Raw genomic sequence first — 22927 nt, 5'->3', positions numbered from 1 at the left:
TTATTTTTAAACAGCTGTATCTGAATACTTCAGCATTTAAATACAATCCTAATTCAGATTTTCTTTTAAAAGCTATTTCCACACTAAATTTCACAACAGTTTATGTAATCAAAATTCAAGTAATATCACATTTTATTGTCAGGGCCCATGTATTCAGCAATACTTGGTACATAAATTCTGTGACAAAGCTTACTGCTTTTTCAGCACACCAGCAGTGCCTCTGTGCCAGGTTGAAAGTTCTAAGGCAACAGAAGTAGCGAGAGAGGGGCTTTCTTGAATTGAAATATTCACTGTAATAATTGATGCTGTAATAGCAAATTCAATAAAACCCCTCTTTTAGAATGTTTTCCCATTTATTTTACTTTGCAGTTTCAAAGGGCAGCAGAATGCAGTATTGACAATGCACAGTAATCGCCGTTCAGAGGAAATGCAGAAAGTAGCTTTGGCAGCTGGGAAGGGTGTGGTGGCTGGAAAGGAGGTAAGGTACTTTTTTTTATAAACACAGAAAGGAGGGTTTGGCAGCTGTGAAGGGGGGGGGGAGAATCAAACAGACATTTTGGGATGAATGGGATATGGTGGTGGACATTGGGGCTACCAATATGGGGAGGAGGGGGAATCATTTATCCACTAGCCCACCCCCCAGAAAACCTGAGCACTGAAATTCAAGCATAGGAAGCAAATCTGTAGAACGTCTCTGGATCAGGCCTGACTTGTGGTGGACCATTATAGAGCTAGCATAAGTAGCAGTGAGGAATTAAATGTCCTTTACTGCCATGTAACCACGAACTAGAATCTGGCCCAAAGGAAATTTGTGACTGCACAGAAACACTTTTCAGAGAAATCTTAGCCATTTAACATTACCAAGTGTTTCATCAATCCTAAAATAGACTGATAAATTCTGAAATTTGACTTAAGTAATTTGAATAAAAAGAGTTTATTTAAAAATTGTCCAGAGTTCAGACATGGAGTAAGTTTTCATCACCGAATTACTAGCTTGAACAGGAATCACAGAAACAGACCCAAACTAAATAATGGTGGCAAAAATATTGGCCAAGATTCCTATCAGTTATCAAAAAACTGAGGTACAAACTAAAAAATTATTAGAGACCATTTAACAGTTAAAATAGGTAATGAAATTAACAAAAAAGTATCTTGAATCCAGACCTGAAGAGACTTTTCCATTTTGACATTTTTTGAAGTACAAGAATTCAGTTTCTTTTTAATTACTGCATTTGTTTTGCTTGTTGAAGTTGTAGCCTGTTTCTCCAATGTCACATTACATCTGTTGTCGTGTATTTCCAGCAACGGTATCATTAGTAAAGATGTAGTATAGATATTTTCTGACTAATGGCAAAAAGACAGAGGAATGGGGAAGAGGAATAAAAGTTAGTATTTAGTAAAACAACCTTTAACTGTTAATTCAAAAAAAACCAAAATAGGAAAATAAAGCAACTATGTAGCAGGTGGAATCAATGAGTAAACATTTCTGAGAAAACTAGTGTCAATTCAGTATAAAGTACTAGACCAGGGGTTATCAACCTTTTTCTTTATGAGGCCCCCCCAACATGCTATAAAAACTCCATAGTCCAACTGTGCCACAACTGTTTTTCTGCATATAAAAGCCAGGGCCGATATTAGGAGGTAGCAAGGAGGGCAATTGCCCAGGACCCCACACCATAGAGGGCCCCACAAAGCTAAGTTGCTCAGGCTTTGGCTTCAGCCCTGGGTGGTGGGACTCAGGGATCCGGGCTGCAGTCCTGCGTGGCAGAATTTTGGCTTTGTGCCCTGGGCCTTAGCGAGTCTAATGCCAGCCATGCTTGGTGGACCCCCTGAAACCTGCTCATGGTCCCCAGAGGGCCCTGAACCCCTGGTTGAGAACCACTGTACTAGACTATACTGGGATCCAAAATATATTGGTAACAACTGAATTTAAACACAGTTGCTGCTGGCATGGTTCTGATGCTAATTCCTTGACCAGGGTGGACCAGTTTTTCTTCTCCCTTATGTTATACATTCATACTACAGCTTCAATTATATTTTCTTAAAAATAAGTTACATAAAACTTGATAGCTTGGCATGGTTTTAGAAACAGTTATAAAAAATAAATCTCTGTCCACACTAAGACAAAGTTATACTAGAAGCCTGCTATTAAAACACATGTTTAATACTGATCACCAGTTCTTTGAGTGTTTTTTTTTTGTTTACAGATACTGAGGGAGACACTGGACGGATTGTTTCAAAAACTGGTTTAATATATTCTCCCAAATTTTATTCAAAAGCAATACATTCAACAAGCCAGTTTCATCATTGCCATGCACCACTGGCCAGAATTTTGGTATGCAAATTTTTACAGAACCATCAAACATAAAAGAAAACCACTGTGTAGGAAATTCACTTGCTAGCATTTAAAAAAAAGTATTTTGTTTTTTGTAAGCAGTGTTGAATTGCCAGCAATCTTTGCATCTTTCCTCCACGGCGGATCCTCCACGTACTTACTATGATATTGAAATTCCTCATTTTTCCCCTTCATTTCAAAGGTTGCCCATCCTATAATGACTGTACTACAGCCAACAGCCTTCTTCCCAAGGATGGAACAGGGCTGCTCATCACCATCCTTCCTTAAAACTGACTAATAAAAAAGGCAAAATTTCCCCTGTCCCACTGCCATTAATGTCATCCAAGAATCCAGTGATCCAACAAGCAAAAGTTCAACAGTTGCAATACAATCCATACATTGCCAAAACCCATAATCCCACACACCATAGCATGGAGGCCAAGCGGGTACTGGAGACAACTACTTTTTAAATTGCTACAGGTTTACTCTTACTTGTCAATAGTTAGACCCCAAGGTGACTATTTACTAGCGCTGATAAAAAAAATGGGGAAATATTTGTTCCATTTTTCATCAAAATTTCTTCCAGTTCTACTATTTATTAGTATACCAACCTGTACATCCAAAACATTATCTTCTGTGAAGAGTCGGGCACCAAGTTCTTCTTTTTCCCAAGAATCCAAGACCAATGATTTTCTGACTTTCTTGGCAGAAGTGTGCTGTGATCAACATTTTATAAAGAAAAAATTTAAGATTGCAATTTAAGAGTTGCCATTTTTTGCTACCACTATTATAATAAAGTAACATACTGCACCATCACCTCTTTCTTGCAGCTTTTATAGACAGAGTCATCTTCCTCCTTAAGGAATATGTCTGTTCCAGTTTCCTCTTTTAAAACCTCTCTAATATCTTCTTCCAAGAAGGCAAGTGGTTGTGACTAATTTAAATAGGAGTGGGGGGGAAAGCCAGAGAAAATTTATCAGTTGCTGGTTCTCACCACATTTTACATTCATTTTGGTTATTATAACAAGGAGGTATCATCTCTCCATGGGAGGTAGAAAGCCTCAGTAAAATCCACCAACATATTAAGGAATAAAAATTACTGCATTTGATATCTACAGTTTAGCATTTCAAGACTGAACAGATTTTAACAATGCTGTATTATTCCAAGTTATTTTTAGCCAGCTTGTTTTCTCATTAGGTACACTGCTACCTCGATATAACGCGACCCGATAGAACACGAATTCGGATATAATTTGGTAAAGCAGTGCTCCGGGGGCGGGGGGGGGGAGCTACGCACTCTGGTGGATCAAAGCAAGTTCAATATAACGCGGTTTCACCTATAACGCGGTAAGATTTTTTGGCTCCCGAGGACAGCGTTATATCGAGGTAGAGGTGTATATAAACATATTTTAACCCTAAAGAGAGAAAGTTTACCTAAACTACATACCAGTTTGTGTTTATTAGCCAATGGAACTATGAATGATAACTTTCTCCAATAAGAATCACATTGTTTGGAAGCACAAACCATTGTGCTACTTTTTGTAGGAGACATTTCAAACTGAACATGTACATTATTGGATTAAAGTGTCCAGCTTTATACTTCCAAATTCAAACCACACACACACACACACACACAGGGGATGAAGCATCCCCTACAAATAGCACTATGGTTTATGCACTACAAAAATGTGATCCTTGTTGGGGAGAAATTTGTATTTACACCAATAATATATCTTTGCATAAGGCACTAAACTATAAAATACAGTGTATAATTTCACATACAGATGGTCCCTCTATGTACCAGCAGGGGGAGAGGATTCCACTAAGCCCAAAACTTTGGCTTTAAAAGCCAACATAGTAGTGGATAAAAGCAGGAGTGCAGAGCTACTATTTGCATTGTGAGGAGCAGAGGTTAGAATCTAGAGTAAGGGTAGCAAGGGTGGTGCCAATCCCGATGGCTGAATCTGAGCAGCCTTTAGTATTTGTGGGAACAAAGGAGCAGCCAAAATATAATGGATTGGAAAGGAAAGGGGTCAGATTTCACAAAATGTAAATCAACTAGGGCTGCCAAGCAATTAAACAAATTAAGTTTTTAATCACACAATTAATCACATTAATAATGATTAATCATGCTGTTAAATAGAATACTAATTATATAAATATTTTGGATTTTTTCCACATTTTCAAATATATTGATTTCAATTACAACATAGAATATATTTTTATTATAAATATTTGCACTGTAAAAATAAAAATATTTTTCAATTCACCTAATAAAGAGATTGCACTACAGTACTTGTATCATGAAAGTTGAACTTACAAATGTAGAGTTATGTACAAAAAAATAACTGCATTCAAAAATAAAACAATGTAAAATATTAGAGCCTGTAAGTCCACTCAGTCCTACTTCTCGTTCAGCCAATCGCTCAGACAAACAAGTTTGTTTGCATTTGCAGGAGATAATGCTGCCCACTTCTTGTTTACAATGTCACCTGAAAGTGAGAACAGGGATTCGCATAGCACTGCTGTAGCTGGCATTTCAAGATATTTACATGCCAGATATGCTAAACATTCGTATGTCCCTTCATGCTTCAACCACCATTCCAGAGGACATGTGTCCATGCTGATGATGGGTCGATAACAATCCAAAGCAGTGCGGACCAACATGTTCATTTTCATCATCTGAGTCAGACGCCACCAGCAGGTGGTTGATTTTCTTTTTTGGTGGTTTGGGTTCTGTGGTTTCCGCATCTAAGTGCTGCTCTTTTAAGACTTCTGGAAGCAAGCTCCACACTTCATCCCTCTCAGATTTTGGAAGACACTTCAGATTCTTAAACCTTGGGTCGAGTGCAGTAGCTATCTTTTGACATCTCACATTGGTGCCTTGTGTGAAATCTGCAGCAAGTGTTCTTAAAATGAACAATGTGCTGAGTCATCATCAGAGACTACCATAACATGAAATATATGGCAGAATGCGAGTAAAATAGAGCCGGAGACATACAATTCTCCCCCAAGGAGTTCAGTCACAAATTTAATTAACGCATTTTTTTTAAACGAGTGTTATCCGCATGGAAGTATGTCCTCTGGAACGGTGGCCGAAGCATGAAGGGGCATACGAATGTTTAGCATATCTGGCACATAAATACCTTGTAATGCCGGCTATAAAAGTGCCATGTGAACTTCTGTTCTCACTTTCAGGGGACACTGTAAGAAAGAATTGGGCAGCATTATCTCCCGTAAATGTAAACAAACTTGTTCCTCTTAGCGATTGGCTAAACAGGAAGTAGGACTGAGTGGACTTGTAGGCTCGAAAGTTTTTAAATTGTTTTGGTTTTGAGTGCAGTTACGTAACAAAAAAAAAATCTACATTTGTAATTTGTGCTTTCAGAATAAAGAGATTGCACTATGGTACTTGTATTAGGTGAATTGAAAAATACTATTTATTTTGTTTATCATTTTTACAGTGCAAATATTTGTAATCAAAATATAAAGTGAGTACTGTACACTGTGTTATGTGTTGTAATTGAAATCAATATATTTGAAAATGTAGAAAAACATCCAAAATATTTAATAAATTTCAATTGGTATTCTATTGTTTAACAGTATGATTAAAACTGCGATTAATTTTTTTGAGTTAATCATGTGAGTTAACTGCAATTAATTGACAGCCCTAAAATCAACTAAATTCAAAAGATTCCTGTGCACCAGCAAGCAATTCAGCAGGAAGAGGCAAAGCAAAAATGAGCAGACTTAGTTTGAAAATGCATAGGTGTAAAGCTACAATATGGTCACAATGGCAAAGAGAAGTTACCCACAAAAGTCAGAAGAATCAAAGCAAACACACAGACATTTTATATAAAGATATGTGACTCAGTTGTACATTTCATGAAAGCTCCCTTTTCTCAGAATATTCCAGATTTTATTTTAAGAACGTACAACTAAGGATGAAAGATACTCCACTTCTAAATATTAAATCGAGAGCACCATAGTGCAGTGATAGACTATGCTTGGGTCAGAGAGCAGAACCTTAAGGACCAAATTCAGTCTCGGTGTGAAGGGGCTGAATTACCACTGACTAGAAATTGCACCAGTTTACACCAGGACTAACTTGGTTTTTAAGTGTCAAAAAGTGACAGTCACCCATACTTTCATCTGCACCAGCTCAGAAAGTCTCCATTGTCATACCCTCTGGCCTGGAAAACATGGTTTGATTCAAAAATAAAGACAACAATTAAAATATTTTTAGATCATGGCATTACCACATGCGTAATTTCAAGCTATATGCATGAGAATTGATTAATGTATAGCGATTCAAGAAAACAAAGAAAATGCTTAAGTCTACCCTTGATGGTATTCTTAGGACTTGTCTTCACTACCGCATTGCAGCGGCACTGATGTAGTGCAGATTATGAAGATGCTCTACATCAACGGGAAAGCACTCTCCCGTCAACAAAATTACTACACCTCAACGAGAGGCAGAAGCTATGTCAATGGGAGAGTGTCTCCCGCTGACATAGCACGGTGTAGACTCCGCTTTAAGTCAAAGTAACTTGCATCACTCGGGGGGTGGTTTTTTCACACCCCTGTGTGACGCAAGAGATATCGACTTAAGCGGTAGTGTAGACAGGCCCTTAGAGGATATAAATTGAATGAGCGCGGGATCTGAATCTTTTACCCCCTAGAGATGGTCCCTTCAAAAAATGATTGGAACATACTGGTGGGGCAGAAAGGGGAAGCCTGCACTGTTGCTGCCCCAGGCTGTAACTGTCCTGTGGATAAACAGAAGACTATCTTTCAGCATCGGAAAGTTCTACACCTTTCAACGACACTAATAATTTTACTAATTTTTTTTTTTTAAATGTTCACGTTAAGGCTCACTTTGTAAGTCAATATTTTATATGGTGAGGGCATTCAGACTCACTTACGAGAAACATTAACGAACAGGCAAAGAGATCACATACCACAATTTTGAGAGGGCCATATTTTTTCTCCTGAGCAGCTAGAGCATTCTTAAAAGGCGTTGGAGTCCTTGGTGTGGTACCCAGTAAAGATCTTCTAATTGTTGGAGTTCTAAAACTATCCAAGCAGAGAAAAATGTTCATATGTATTTTAACATTTCATGATTCCTGATAGAGTTAAACTTATATGACAAATTCATCAAAATTTACTATTCTGTTTACTTCTTTATACAATGGAATACATAGGCACACAAAAATCAACCAAGTAAATGCATCACTGTGCATTTGCCCCAAGTACATCTGAACTAATTTTCATTTAGTACAATATTAAAAAGATTAAAGGGAAAATTAAAATTAAACATAATAAAGTCACTTCTTGGGAAATCAAAGAAAAACAAGGCCGATCTACGTTTGCATGCAAATATTTAAACTTCCTTTTAAAAATATTAATAGTTGCATATACAGCTAAATTGGCTTTGCATAGTCTCAGAATCTTGCTTTTATTTCAAGATCTGATCTTTAGTGTCATCCTACCCTGCATTTTCCTTTTGGTCTTTTGGTGTCATTTCCTTGTGGAGAGGAGTTGTAATAAGGACTTTCTGCCCACAAATTGGAGTTGATGTAAACGCAGGATTTTCAAGGTTAAACTGTTCATTTCCGGAGCATGTGTTGAAAAACTAAAAGAAAAACTAAGCCAACTTACAAAACATGAACTCTTACATTATGTTGAGCAATAAAAAAAACCCCCAATTTCCCATGCAATGTCCATTGAAAATCTCTAACAACTTGTTTAAAATTTATATGCCTCTATTCCCACAATATGAGCTGAATTTACTAGTGAAACCTCAATCTGAATTTTCTTTTAAAAAAAAAAAAAAAAAAAAAAAATCACAGAATGTGGCAAGGCCCTGTAGCTACACAGTCAAATCTGAACAACCTCCAGTATGTGCAGGAAGAAAATTGAAGCCCAGTTGTCAAGCTGCAGTAGAGGTCAGTCCCAGAAAGGAAATCAGGTAACCAATTTCACCATTTTTAAAAGAACCCATTTCTTCCATATTAAAACTCTCCCTTAAATTCAGCCAATCCTTTAACACGTTCTAAGCTGTTTCCTAATACATTCAATTAAGGTACAATGTACTATTCAAAAAATCCCGTAATTTGTGTCGGGTCATTGCAATCTTAGCTTTCTAGCTGTATTAAAAAATTCATACCTGTGATGGGGAAAAGGGTAGTGTTTTTACGGGTGTTTGTTTTAGTGCAACACTGACAGCATCATTATATGACCCGTCATTCAGTTCATTGACTGGTGACTGTCCAACTCGCAATCTTTTTTTCTTCCTTAGGATAGCAGGTGGAGTGCTGAACTTGGCTATGGAAGGAGATGTTGAAAGAATCTCTTCTTCTCCACTGCTACAACTATTTTTTTTGCCATCAAGAACAACACTGACATTAAACTGGCACTCCATAGCCCCTTCATTGTGTTGAATCCTCATTAATGTTACTGGAGCAGGTTTGACAGGGGAATTAGCAGCCTCAGAAAGGTCAAAGCTGGTGACATCGCTCCATGCTACTGGATCCTACAATGTAAGGATACAAGACACTCAGGCATGGACATACTCACGTTTTAGCTAAATTTTTGCTTATCTGAAATGTTCCAAGTGGAAGTTGTAGATCGCAAAGTTCCTGTCTGGAATATTTCAAGTCAGCAACAGTTTCTCTCATTATATTGCATTCTATATATGAGCTTTGGAAACCAGTTATAATTCACTGCAAGCATTCGGAGAAGTTATATATTGAGTATTAATTCTCACATTTTAAAAGCTACAAAAATATATTCATTATTCATTACTCACCCCAATCACACACAATCTAATTTAGGCATACATTTACAGTCCAGACAGAAGTAGCTTGATGCAATTAAGATTGGTTGTTTGGTTATAACAACCAGCTACCCCAGCTTCTGGCATTCCAGTAAAAAAATGTCAATTTAACTCAGTTATATCAAGCTTGTAACTAAGGCATTACACTCTGGATTAAATATTTCCCCTACCCCTCTTACACAACCAGATAATTTTATATAGTTTCTTTTCAGTACAATTCACTCATGACTTCCAATAAAGCAAAGCAATCAACAGTAGTGAAACTATACCTATCGGTACTGTATGAAGTAATTTCAAACATTTTACATATGTACTGTGCAAATATGAACATACCCAAATATAAACGGATTGCATCTTTATTGAAAACTAGAGAATCACACATCCCAACTTACAGATTCAATAAGCTCTAGTGTCTCTGCAAATTCTGGAATGGTCTGTAGAGATGACAACACTGCATTCGCCTCCACAGCTAGGTACTTGGTGGGTGAATTCTGCTGCGCAGATGTGCCCTGGGCCTCATCCATACTGTAAAACTCACTTGTTTGTTCCTCAAGGCTATTTAGAGTATTAGTCATACTATCTTCCATGATGAAGCTTCCAGACCAGCTAGAGAAACTTCCAGTTTGCTAGTAGTATAATAGAAATGTGTTGATGTTTTATTCAAATTAGAAATTGAAAATAAAACAAACATGATTTTGGGGCAAGTTTCATAAACATACTATTATGGACACATTGTATAGTACTTTTACCATTCTCCAGTGGATGTACACTACAACAGTTTTATTCAGCTCAATGATCTCCCCACCTTTCCCCAGCCAACTTACTTTTTGAAGTAATGCAATTACATTATTTCCCTTAAGTTTACAGGACACATTCAACTTTCCCCTTCTCTTATATTTATTCCTTTACTACCCTCTACTCATTACTATGATTGAAATTCTATTTCATATATATTTATGTATGGTTCCCTATTGCTCACGATGAAAGTCACTGGTGATGTAAGCTTCCCCACTCTCCTGAACATTGAGACATTATCAATGTCATCTACATAATAGTTCAAAGGCACATTTTCAGGTTAAAATATTTCATTCTTAAAAATTTTCTATTTTAAAGTTGACTTTACTTTTTACTGATTATGCTATTTTGTTTCATTGCTGACTAATAAAGTGATGTTATTTTGTTTATAGCCTACTTCATTTCCAGCTTCTCATGCTCCATTATACCATAGTGCTTACGAAGAGACATTGGAATTATCATACTGGATCAGACCAGAGTCCATCTAGTCCAGTATCCTATCTCTGACAGTAGCCAGTACCACATGTTTGAGGAGGAGAGAGGAAGAATTCCACAGTAGGCAGATGTGGGATAGTCTGCTGTTACCCCCTGGACCTCAAAGATAGCTATCATCAGGGTCTCCATTAGAGAACTGTTTAAGCCCTGAAGCACGAGGTTTCATATTCCTTCCAAAATTCATCATTAAATGACAACTCTGGATATTTTTGATATCCACATTAGCGTCCATTCCCTTTTGCAAACGTGCTAATTTCTTGGTGTCCACAACATCCTGTGGCAACAAGCTCTATAGTCAAAATAAGTGTTGTGTGATAGAAAGTATTTTATCAGTTTTGAATTTACCACCTTTTAATTTCATACGACGTCCCCTTGTTCTTGTCTTGAGAGATGGAGAACAGAAGTTCCTGATCTACCTTTATATATGCCATTCATTATTTTGCATACTTGCATCATGTCCCCTCCCTCTTATCTGTCTCCTTTCTAAGGTAAACAATCCCCAACTTTTAAATCTCTTTTCACATGACAGTGTTTCCAGGCCCTTGATAATTTTCGTTACTCTTCTCTTTTCCCCTCCAATGTGCATTACTTTGCATTTATTGACATTGAACTTCATTTGTAATTGTGTTGCCCACTCACCTAGATTGTTTCAGTCTTTCCTGAGGTTCCTCACAGTCCTCGCTGGTCCTGACTAACTTAAATAACTTTGTCTCCTGCAAATTTTGCTGCTTCACTACTCACTTCCCCTTTATAGATCATTAAAGTTTGCATGGCAGGTGAAAGTTTTTTTTTTTTAAATAAATGTCCCCTTATGAACTCCGTGGTGTTTCAGATTGTAAATACATGTAGGAACTGCAGAGAACACTAATGTTCTACTGGACCATAGGTAGGGCCCTACCAAATTCACAGCTATGAAAAACGTGTCACAGACTGAAAACTGGTCTCTCCCGTGAAATCTAGTCTTTTGTGTACTTTTACCCTATACCAGAGGTCTCAAAGTCTAGGCCCACGGGCCATCTGCAGCCTGAGAACCGCCCCAATATGGACCACGGGGCTCCAGCAATTTTGGGGCCGGGTCTCTCCCTTGGTCCCGCCTGCCCCCCCCCCCCCCCCACATCCCTCAGGTGATTTAAAAGGGCCCGGGGCCCCGCCCACCACCGGCAGCACAGCAGAGCTGGGCAGCTTCCTGCGCACTCGCTCCATGTGGCTGCTGGCCCCTCCCTGCGGCCCCGGGGCGGGGCAGGACTGTGCCTCCACACGCTGCCCCCACCCCGAGTGCTCCTGTGGCCAATGGGAAGCTGTGGGGGCGGTGCCGGGGGCAGCAGCGTGTGGAGGCCCCCCGCCCCGCCTTGGAGCCCCAGGTAAGCACCGCACCCCCGATCCCCTCCGAGAGCCTGCACCCCCTTCCCACACCCCCTCCCACCACCAAACTCCCTCCCAGAGCCTGCACCCTGCATCCCAATCCCCTACCCCAAACCTCCTCCCCCACCCAAACTCCCTCCCAGAGCCTTAGGCAAGTGGGGGGCGGAGTTTGGAGGGGGGAGCGGGTTCTGGGCAGCATGAGTGACATTATTGGCCCATTGGGAGGATTTGAGGACTGGCACTAGCCCTAAGATAAACTGAGTTTGAGACCCCTGCTCTATACTATACAGATTTCACGTGGGAGACCAGTGTTTCTCAAACTGGGGGTCCTGACCCAAAAAGGGGTTGCACGGGGGAGGTCACAGTATTTCCACCCTTACATCTGCACTGCCTTCAGTGCTGGGTGGCCGGAGACCAGCAGCAGCACAGATTTAAGGGCGACAATACCATACTATCCCAGCCTTACTTCTGTGTTGCTGCCTTCAGAGCTGGACGGCTGGAAAGTGGCAACTGCTGGCCGAGTGCCCAGCTCTGAAGGCAGCAGTGCAGAAGTAAGGGTGACAGTATCATACCATGCTATCCTTACTTCTGCAGTGCACTGCATTCAGAGCTGGGCTTCTGGCCAGAAGCCACTGCTCTCCAGGCACCCAGCTCTGAATGCAGTGCTGCCACTAGCAGCAGCACAGAAGTAAGGGTGGTAATACCGCAAACCCGCTCCCCTACAATAACCTTGCGATCACCCCCCTACAATCCTCTTTTGGGTCAGGACCTGTAGTTACAACACCGTGAAATTTCGGATTTAAATATCTGAAATCATGAAATTTACAATTTTTAAAATCCTATGACCATGAAATTAACCAAAACAGACCGTGAATTTGGTAGTGCTCTAACCATAGGTCTCCTTTGCTATCTTTTCTGAGAGTCAATGGTAGAAAATCAGATATAGCAAAATATTGAAAAACATTTTTCATTATCTATGTTGATCAACTAAATGGTTTATCTATGGAAATAAGTACTTTCAATTCTGGGCTGTTCTTAAACCAACAAAATTTTGCAGCCCTTATTCACATGGTTACCCCTTCGAAAGTAACACAATTACTCAGTACATGAAGTGTTGCTGGAGTGGATCTCAAATAAGGGCTGAGTGAAACCAGTAGCAGGTGAAATTACCATTCTAAAAGTCATCTCTTTCTCTAGGATTACGGAAAATAAAAAGCACTTGACTATACTACAGTATTTACCTCAAGTTAAAAACACCATGTTAAAAGAAAAATAATGTACATTCCCCAAATTAAAGTCCTACATGTACACCAAGTTTGATCAGTTTTGGAAGAGCATATTAAAGCTATTATAGAATTACTAGCATCCATTAACGAACTGCTGATCAATCTTTGTGTAAAGCCAATGCACGTATTTATACAAATGCACAGTCCTTACAGATGATACTCGCTTTCTTCTGATTTCATTCTCAGCTGACATAAGGAGCAACTCAAGTTCCTTTATTTTCTTTTCTTTATCAGGATCATCATCAACAAATGGATGCTGAAAAGGGTATTAGAAAACAGGATAGAAGCTGTTAATAGAACGTAATAAATGTAAGGCTTCCCTTTACTAGCTAGACTTCTACTTGCTTACATCCTGCACATGCTGGGAGCAGAACTATGTAAGCTACAAAGCCACGCTTGACAACCATTTTAGAATAAGGTTGTCAATTGCACGGTTTTGGCATGATTTCAGTGCCCAGCACAGACAGATGTGCGATTTTCAATTTATGCATGCAGAAATCATGCTAGCTCTCTAATAAGTTTTAGTACTGTTTGTGAACATTCAGCATGCTATACTAGGCTTCTATGACAAAAATTCCCCCGTTCTAGCTTTAGTGGAAGTACCCGGGGAAAGAGAAGTATAGAGCACACTCCAGATGACCACCTGCATTTTAAGCAGCTGTGTGGCTAACCCTACTCAAAATAGATCTGCATGACATGGGTTTCAAACACCAAGAGTTTCTGGTGTTCTGTCTACACTAGTGCTCCCACCAGTGGAAGTGGACTGATTGTAACAAAAACAAGGAAGTTTTTGGAGAAACAAGTATAGCTTAGACAAGTTTTTAAAATCATGGTCAATATGGTTCTGCAGGAATTAAATTGTGTTAAACTGTAAATGATAAGTTTCAAATATAGTTACTAAGTTAGAGTTTAAAAAGTGTCTTAAAAGAAGGCGGCATTTTTAATTTCTCTCTCTCTATATATAGTAATATCTAGAGTGGGTTAACAGTGTCTCCTGCTTCTTTCAAGGCTATCCTAGGGCATTCAATCATGGTTTGCATCCACACCAAGGGTGGCAGGAAGGAGGAATGGACAATTTTATTTAAAGATGAACTACATAGCAAAAATCAAAGTTAAAGGCGTTCTTCACAGAAATCAATGCCTATCTAACTGTGAGAGGAACATGCCGTACAAAAAAGTTAGTTTATTTAGCTTAGTTTTTCCAAATGTATGCATTTTCTGCCATTTCCTAGTCTATTAACAATATCCCAGAATGCCATCTCACAAACAGAAGGCTCCTTGCAGCGCACAATATTTATGATGGTACCGAGTGTATCATGAGCATTTCACAAAGGAAGTTTTTCTTCTAACAAGTTAATTCAAACGTTTTTCTGCTCTGAATACCAATACATCCAACATAAAACTTTTGGTTTTGCTTTGTGAAGATTGACAAAGGTTTAGATTACCCAGAAGAGGCGAGAAAAATTATATGAATAAAATAAGCTTACTGATTTATTTACTACATGGGCTTAATACATTTTAGATGAATCTTTCAATTGCTTAGGTCTACAGTAATACATATGCTGCACACATAAAAAGCAAAACACAGCCTTTGGCTAAATTTAATGGGAGCTATGCACATAGTCAGGGACAGAAGTTAGACCAAAGGATTTAATTAGTGGGCAGATCTGAATTAGTTGATCACATTTCCATATATCAGAAATAAACAGGCATCCTCTGATGAGCAACTGCAGCCTGCACTTGAAGGGGATGGGGACTCCTTTCATTTCTCAGTACAGTACTATGATCCTGTAAAGTCGCAACAGCTTTTTCAAGAAAAAAAGGCACAAATACAATCTTAGGCACCAATCCTGCAATTGGGTCTATGCAGGAAGACTCCTGCTCCTGTACAGCACCCCTTAAGTCGATAGGGTTCTGCATGGCGACAGAGGTCCACCAATGAAGATTTAGCTGAATGGTCAAGGCCTTAAATTAAAAAAATGTGATGACTTACAACTTTAAAAATAAATAACAGAATCCTTGTGTTATCAGGCTAAGCAATGAGACAGAATAAGTCAAACTCTAACCTTATTTCATTTACAATAGCCAATGAAAATTACCTGAATAAAGTTTGAAGAAGTTGAAACATGTTCTATACAGCTGCCTTCTGATGACACATACTGGTAACTTGGAATCTAAAAGAATTCAAAAAATTATCTTTGCACATTATAAAAAACAACTTTAGAGACTGATTCAAATTTTAGAAAATAGTAGAGTTTTAATTAGAGAGTTTAGAAAACTTAAATTACTAAATGGCTGAAAACTGACTTCAATTAAATGATCTTTTATTTTACAGACTGTATTTTCAAACTTGATAAATAATTTTGAAACTGGAAAAAATTGCCAAACTATGTAGCCTGATTTTAGCTTGAGCAGAAGACTGAAATTTGCACTGCAGTCACATTTTAAAGCAACATTCAAGTTAAAAAAATGTTTTAAAACATCTTACTAATACTTGATACAGTTTAAAATCCAGTCTGCATTTCTACTTTGAAGTATTTTTTCAGCGTGAAAACAAAAATGAAGGAAGACAGTTGCACTTTCAAGCTTTTAGAATTGCAGGGTTTGATTGGGGAACACTGCTAGGAAATTTTAGTTAGAAAACAACTACCCTACTGAATTTAAAACATATCATGGAAACAGTTCTAACAGTAAAAGGTTTTTATGTTTCCTTTTACAAAACATAATTTAGGTCAAAATTAAGTCGACAGGTGGCCTCTTCAGAGACCAACTTATATTTTATAATATGCCAACAGTATAGAAGAAATATACAGTGCAACGAATTAATTTTTGTATGTACATTTAAAACTTACTTGTGCCTGAACAGGTATGTAAAACTGATTTTGGGTTTGTAAGTGTTCTACAGTGGCACAAGGTTTGTGTTGAAGTTTTGATGAACTAGGCTGCTCAGTCTTGATTCCATCTTGTAAGTATCCTTCCTGTTCCACTTTTCGTCGCATAGTGGAATTCCAATGATTTTTTATTGAATTGTCTGTCCTAAAACAAAGTCATATAGTAGGAAGATATGGAAATCAAATTATTTCAGGAACAAATTTTTAATTAGGTAAATTACACAACTTTACAAACCACCCCCATCACATTGCAAACTTCATAAATTACACTAATAATTTTTTTTTACTCATCACATACATTTCACCACTTCCCTAACTGGTGAGGAACATCTTTTTCTTGACTGGATACCTCAACAGCTGGATATGCTATATGACCATACTTTTTTCACCTCTAACTTTATCAAATATAAAGTTGTTAAAAAAATACCCCACAATTTAATTCCTGCAGAACTTTGAACAATTACTTTTGGATCTATAATTTCTTTAAAAATGAATTAGAATCACCCAAAAATTCATTAGATACTTTCTCAGCTAACTACCACACATGGAGGCCAAATTCTTGCACCACTACTCAAGATGAATACCCTGCTCTTCAGTCCCACTGAAGTTCATTAGACTACTTGCAGAGTAAGAGTAAGGATTTAAATAAAAAAAAAAAAAAATGAGGGTATCTACAGATTTTTGTAGAATACATTTCAAAACTTGTAACAAATTGACAGTTAGCAAGCCCTTTACTCTCAATGTTGAGCAGTTACATAAGAAGTCCCACTGACTTCAACTGAGCTACTCATACAATTAATTTAGCAGTCTGAGTAAGGGGCTCACAATCTGACTCTGAATTTGTCACAAGTTAGCTAACCTGTGGAGAAAAGTAAATAAAAAAAACTAGAAAGATTAGAAATTGCACTTTTTAAAACACTTTAATTACAGTAAGCTTGCCCAAGATCTTTTTCAAAGTTTGTTTAGGATTGGGTGTTTTGGGGGCATGTGTCTTCAGTGAAAAGCCAAAAATGTATCCCCATCACATTTAACCACCTTTTTGGATGTCAGAATACGCACATATTCTAGCAACATTTTGCCTTGCAATGTCCTTAAAAACAGATGGAAAAATCAGGATGTGATAGGTATTGTATTTATTAGTAAAACAGTTAACAGTGTTGGCATTTGAACGATATAAATGGAGGAAGTTCACATTACTCCAGCTGATAATGTTTTTGTGGGTCTGGCAACAAACAAGAAATCATTGCTTAATCACAAGTGTGATCTTTAACTAGAAGACATAAGCTTTGTTGTTTTTTTAAGCAGAACTTAAATTTTGGCAAACACCACAAAAATCCATAGGAAGACAATTAGGTTTCTGTGGATTTTTTTTTTTTTTTTTTGGTTTACATTTAGATTACCGTTACATTAGTTACATGGATTTTGGAAAGACCTTGTAACAACAGGCTTTCATACTCTTACATTTAATACAAAAATGTTGAAAAGCACCTTCCAGGAAGAAGTTTTGCAATTTCAGCCCATCTGTTTCCCAAACGCTTGTGAGCTTCATAGATTATTCTGTCTTCATCTTCTGTCCATGAAGATTTCTTTACCTCAGGATTGAGGTGGTTATGCCATCTCTCTCTGCACTGCTTGCCTATTCTCCCTTTTAGGTGTTTTGCAATTAAAGACCAGCGTTTTGGACCATACTTCTGAACTAGTTCAATAACCTGGAACACAAATCAAACAGTAGCAATGATAGACAATTTAGTATGTTTGAAAAATTAGATTTGAAATCCTATTAAAGAGCATTTGTGAAATTAACATCTCAAAAGATGAATAATAAAACTGATTTGTTAAAAAAATTAAGTTAAGGATTAGAAAAGGCCTATAGAGACAAACAGTCATGGTGCTTTCAAAAGTCATTGGCAGGAATCCTGGTTTCAGAATTATGTATAAACTCCTGCTTCTAAAGTTAAGGGAGACTATGTTGTGAAGGCAATATTAGCTGTAGAAAAATATATGCTGACCAACTGATGCACTGGCACTGGCAAATACTTAAATTACTTGATTAAATGATTAAAGGCCTAGAAAACAGGACCTTGCGGGAAAATTGAAAAAATTTGGTTTGTTTAGTCTGGAGAAGAAAAGACTGAGGGGTCATAACAGTTTTCAAGTATATAAATGGTTGTTACATGGAGGAGGGAAGTAAATTGTTCTCATTAACATCCGAGAATAGGACAAGAAGCAATGAGCTTAAATTGCAGCAAGGGCAGTTTAGGTTGGACTTAAGGAAAAACTTCCTGTCAGGGTAGTTAAGCACTGGAATAAATTGCCTAGAGAGGTTGTGGAATATCTGTCATTGGAGATTTTAAAGAACAGGTTAGACAAACACCTTTCAGGGATGGTCTAGATCAAGGGTTCTCAACTTTTTTCTTGCTAAGGCCCCCCTCAACACGCTATAAAAATGTCAGGGACCCGTGGGGGCAGGGAACTCGGGGCTCTGGGCGGGTCGTGGGCATAGGCATAGTTTTACTTTTAATTTGGGGGGGGGCAAGGGCTGGCAGGGCTCAAGCCAGCTCTGCACAGCGGGGTCCAGGGAGCACCACCTCCACCCCCTGACTCACTCAGGTGGCCACCCAGCCTGTCTGGGCTGTGGGGGGATGCAACCAAAAACTATAACTCCAAGGGAGGACACAGTTCAAAAGGTTTGAAAACCGCTCAGGGTGCAGGCCGGGGGGGTAGCTAGGGGTTGGGAGGGGGCTCCCAGCTTCAGTGGGGGTTGGGTGCTGGGGCTCCCAGCATCAGTCCCTCCTTGTTTTGGGGGGGGGGGGAAGAGGAGGGAGGGAGGTTTGTCAGCTTCAGCCCCACACCGCTCCCTGCTGGAGGCGAGGGACCGCCGCCAGCTTCAGCCACATGCGCCGCTCCCAGCTTGGGGGTGAGGGGGGACTGCTGCCAGCTTCAGCCCCAAGTGCCGCTCCCGGCTTGCGGGGGGACACCGCTCCCAGCTTTTGGGGGGGGGGACCGCCACCAGCTTCAGGCATGCATACCATTCCTGGCTTCAGCACTGGGGCTTGGGGCACCAGGTTTCAGCTGCAGGCCTCCGCGGAACCCCTGAAAGGTTGAGAACCACTGGTCTAGATAATACTTAGTCCTGCTTGACTTCTAGAGGTCCCTTCCAGTCCTACAATTCTAGAATTCTATACTTCTTGTAACGAAGTGTGTGTGCACGCTGCTTGTTTTACACATTAGTAATGAAAGGTCTTGTCTGTTTTTCCTGGAAGGCTGTATGTAACTGAAGAACTGAGATCATCACCAAATGAGATATTAAGTAAAGCTGTAAGAGGAGGGGATGATTTTTTATTCCAACTGTTTAAAAACGGTATTTTTTTCTTTTTAAACACTTATGGGTTTTAAACAGTTTGAATAAAAATCGTTTCCACTCTCACTCAGGTTTCACTTGTTTGGTATCTGTTATGTCAATCCTCTTAGTTTTCCAGTGGTTCTGTTTTCATAGAAAACAGACAAGATGTGAATTAATACTATATTAATACTATACGTAACAGGCAGAAAAAGGGAAGGGTTTTGTTTTCATTTTTTTTTTTTTTTAAGTCTTATAAGCGTCTTTCACAAGAGAATACAAATCCATTTCCCCCCATCAGGGCAGGTCATCTGTTACGTCTGGTGGTCTGGGGGAGCACAAGGTGTAAGACAGGCCAGATTATGGCCTATGAATGTCAGTTCCAAACACAGAGGTCTCTTCTACTCAGTGAAGAAGAGAAGCTGTTCAACTAGCATGGGGAAATGATAAACACCTGAGCAGACATTTTATGTCATCCAGGGAAGTGGCATATACCCAGCGTAACATAGTGAACTAGCTAGTATGTACAAAAAACAACAAGGAGTCCTTGTAGCACCTTAGACACTAAGAAATTTATTTGGGCATAAGCTTTCGTGGGCTAAAACCCACTTAATCAGATGCATGGAGTGAAAAATACAGCAGGCAGATATATATATTACAGCACATGAAGAGATGGGAGTTGCCTTACCAAGTGTGAGGACAGTGCTAACAGGGCCAATTCAGTCAAGGTGGAAGTTTCCTATTCCCAACAGTTGACAAGAAGGGGTGAATATCAGAGGGAAAAATTACTTTTTGTAGTGCTAACAAGGCCAATTCAATCTAGTATGTGTCATCTGGGATCTGAGAATCCAACAAAACCATGGTAATTGGGGTAGGGAGGAGACAACACAGAAAGAAGTCTTGATATGCTTTTGCTACAGTCAAAAAATAACCAAGCACAATGTGAAATAGGTTCCATTACCCTCTGATCCTCTTCTTTAGTCCAGGGACCTTTAATCAATTCTGGGTTTAGAACCTTCTGCCAGCGATGCTGGCACTGAAAATCCGAACGATTCTGAAACAGTTTTAAAAAACAACTTTGCTAAAGATCATCTTTATAGACAGTTTTCTAAACCATTTTCCTAGCAAACAGTAATAGTTTTGACTAATGCCAAGTGTACAACTAAATAATGAACTATAGATGATTAGCATTACACAGGTTATTCCAAAGTGGCAAAGATTCAATCACTGAGCTTCCTAGCCACTATTATAGTTGAGCTCTTTTTGTTATGAAAAAGTTACTTACCCATTCTGTACTTGTTCTTCGAGATGTAGAGATATGTATTACACTCAATATGTTGCTGCCTTGTGCACAAAAAGCCAGAGACTTTTTTTACTACAACAGTAACCATTAGGGCACTGCACATGCGCTTTATGTCCTCATGGCCCCTCCCAAGGTCACATAAGACAAAGCACTTGGGTACTGCCTTTGACCAAAAAATGAGCTGCATTTCAGTCAGGCTTAGCTAGCACGATAGCTACACTCTGCCACTTTTTTGGTCAAGGCAAAGCTAAAGAGTTTAACAGACTGACTACAAAACCCTTTCAAATTCAGTGCCAATAACCTGTCACAGAACCACAGATTTCTGTAGAGGTCATATCTACAGAACACCCTAGCCCTGCCTACTTTTTTTTTTTTTTAAATAAAGAATATCAGCAACAGATCACAGGTACAGTTCCTGCCCACAATTACTATTTGACTTTGGGAATGGATGCTTGATCCTTCCCTATATTTTTCCCAGGCTGGTTGGGGGGGTCCCCTTAACTGATCCCCCCACTGCCACATAGCAACTAAGTAACTTCTCTTTTCAGCAGTTAGGCTGATTTCCTTTGATGCTACCAAAAGGGAGTCTTCGGGGGCACCCACCCAGCTACTGAGGTGAGATTAGTCCTCAAACCAGGCAGACCCCCATAAAGACTTAAAAAACACAAACAACCCCAAGTTTTTAAGAGTTAGAATCACATTGGTCTATAATTGATCCTGTCCTTGCCTTTAAAAAAAAAGTTAACCACCACACCTTTATCAATCTCGTCAGCTTCGGCTCATTTCCTTCTCCCTACAAGTAGGTTTTAGGAACCTCTTAGCTTGGGGAAAGTTACTGTATTTTCCTCCCTTTCCCTCTAAGGTCCTAAAGTCATTTTGTATGTTCAAAACAATTTACAAGCATTAACTAATTAGATTTCTGCAATGCAACTGCACACCATTAAGTTTGGTCATCCTCTAACCTATTTGTATTTTTTATTCAAGCATCTTTGAGAAAATACAAGAAACACCCCTACTTGCACTCACACACACACACACACACACACACTATCTCCACCAAAAAAGGTTAGTCTCTGATGGAGGAGGAGGAGGAAGGAAGAGAAAAGCCAAAAGTTTTCACACCTGCGTGCCTAAGGGTAGTCCCCTAAGATCCATAATTAGCCACCTGTCTATAAGGAGCCTTAGATTCAGAAGCACTAAGGTTTCACAAACGCCATTGAAGCCAGCATGAGATGCAGGTGTTCAGCAGCTTTGAAAACTTCTGTCCACTTTCATTTAGGAGATGAATTTTAGGCAACCAAATTTAATTTTAGCCAGTACTTAAAACAATTTCTTGACTGTTATTTTAGTAAATTGTCACGTTTCTATCATGTGAACTTCCTAAAATGTTTTTGAAGTTAACACCTCATTCAGTTTATAACTAGAACCCTGTGTAAATCACAATTTTAAAAAAAAAAAAAATCACAACAGTCTAAATGGCAAAGTATTGAATTTCATGGAGGTTGCACGGAATGAATTTTGTAACTAAATTTAATCCTTGAAATTGACTAATGTTACTTGTAAAATTTATTCTCTCCTTGAAATTGACTAGCTAAGGCAGTTGTTTCTGTTAAAAACTGTTGTAGACATTTATCTTTTAAAAGAATATTTAAGAGATCATGGTTTGAGGGCATTTCCATGCCTTCTGAAATTGTGATTTACAGCGGGCCTTATTATATCAGCTGCTGTAAACACATTTAAAAGACGTATTACCTTGTATCTAGTCATTATCTGAGTTAAAAACCTAAGATGGAATTCATCACCAAGACAGCAGCACTGAAAGCAAGGACTATCTATACCATCACCCATTAAGGTGACTCATCATTGCTGTAGGCTACCAAAGGGCACCTGACATACCTCTCTGTCCTCTCCCCAACCCCAAGATAAGAACACAGAACATATGAACGGCTACACTGGGACAGACCAATGGTCCATCTAGCCCAGTATCCTGTCTTCTGACAGCGACCAATGCCAGGTCCTTCAGATGGAATGAACAGAACAGGAAATCATCAAGTGATCCATCCTCTCGCCCATTCCCAGCTTCTGACAAAACAGAGGCTGGGACACTTCAGAGCATGGTTTTGCATCCCTGCCCATCCTGGTTAATAGCAATTGATGTACCTATCCTCCATGAACTTATCTAGTTCTTTTTTGAACCCTGTTATAGTCTTGGCCTTCATAACATCCTCTGGCAAAGAAATCCACAGATTGACTCTGCCTTGTGTGAAGAAATACTTCCTTTT

The 22927-nt window shown here is 38.9% G+C and overlaps 1 protein-coding gene across 2 annotated transcripts in view; it reads right to left on the bottom strand.

The window, feature by feature from the left end:
- MYBL1 (MYB proto-oncogene like 1) overlaps positions 1 to 22927 on the bottom strand; it is a 34147-nt gene that overhangs the window by 189 nt on the left and 11031 nt on the right. Inside the window, exons 4-15 of one of the 2 annotated variants that reach the window (XM_065398543.1) lie at positions 20304 to 20396; positions 17491 to 17711; positions 15970 to 16147; positions 15211 to 15285; positions 13263 to 13367; positions 9566 to 9799; positions 8505 to 8870; positions 7828 to 7970; positions 7297 to 7411; positions 3153 to 3269; positions 2947 to 3051; positions 1165 to 1344 (exon numbers count right to left, since the gene is read on the bottom strand). In XM_065398543.1, the coding sequence (XP_065254615.1) occupies positions 1165 to 1344; positions 2947 to 3051; positions 3153 to 3269; positions 7297 to 7411; positions 7828 to 7970; positions 8505 to 8870; positions 9566 to 9799; positions 13263 to 13367; positions 15211 to 15285; positions 15970 to 16147; positions 17491 to 17711; positions 20304 to 20396 (1932 nt within the window). The remainder of the gene's footprint in view (positions 1 to 1164; positions 1345 to 2946; positions 3052 to 3152; positions 3270 to 7296; positions 7412 to 7827; positions 7971 to 8504; positions 8871 to 9565; positions 9800 to 13262; positions 13368 to 15210; positions 15286 to 15969; positions 16148 to 17490; positions 17712 to 20303; positions 20397 to 22927) is intronic. The other variant, XM_065398544.1, reaches the window with a different exon arrangement.

Source organism: Emys orbicularis, chromosome 2 (genome assembly GCF_028017835.1).
Source record: "Emys orbicularis isolate rEmyOrb1 chromosome 2, rEmyOrb1.hap1, whole genome shotgun sequence".
NCBI classification, from domain to species: domain Eukaryota; kingdom Metazoa; phylum Chordata; order Testudines; family Emydidae; genus Emys; species Emys orbicularis.
The sequence above is the reverse complement of the archived record's forward strand: the minus strand, read 5'-3'. Positions and strand labels throughout refer to the sequence as shown.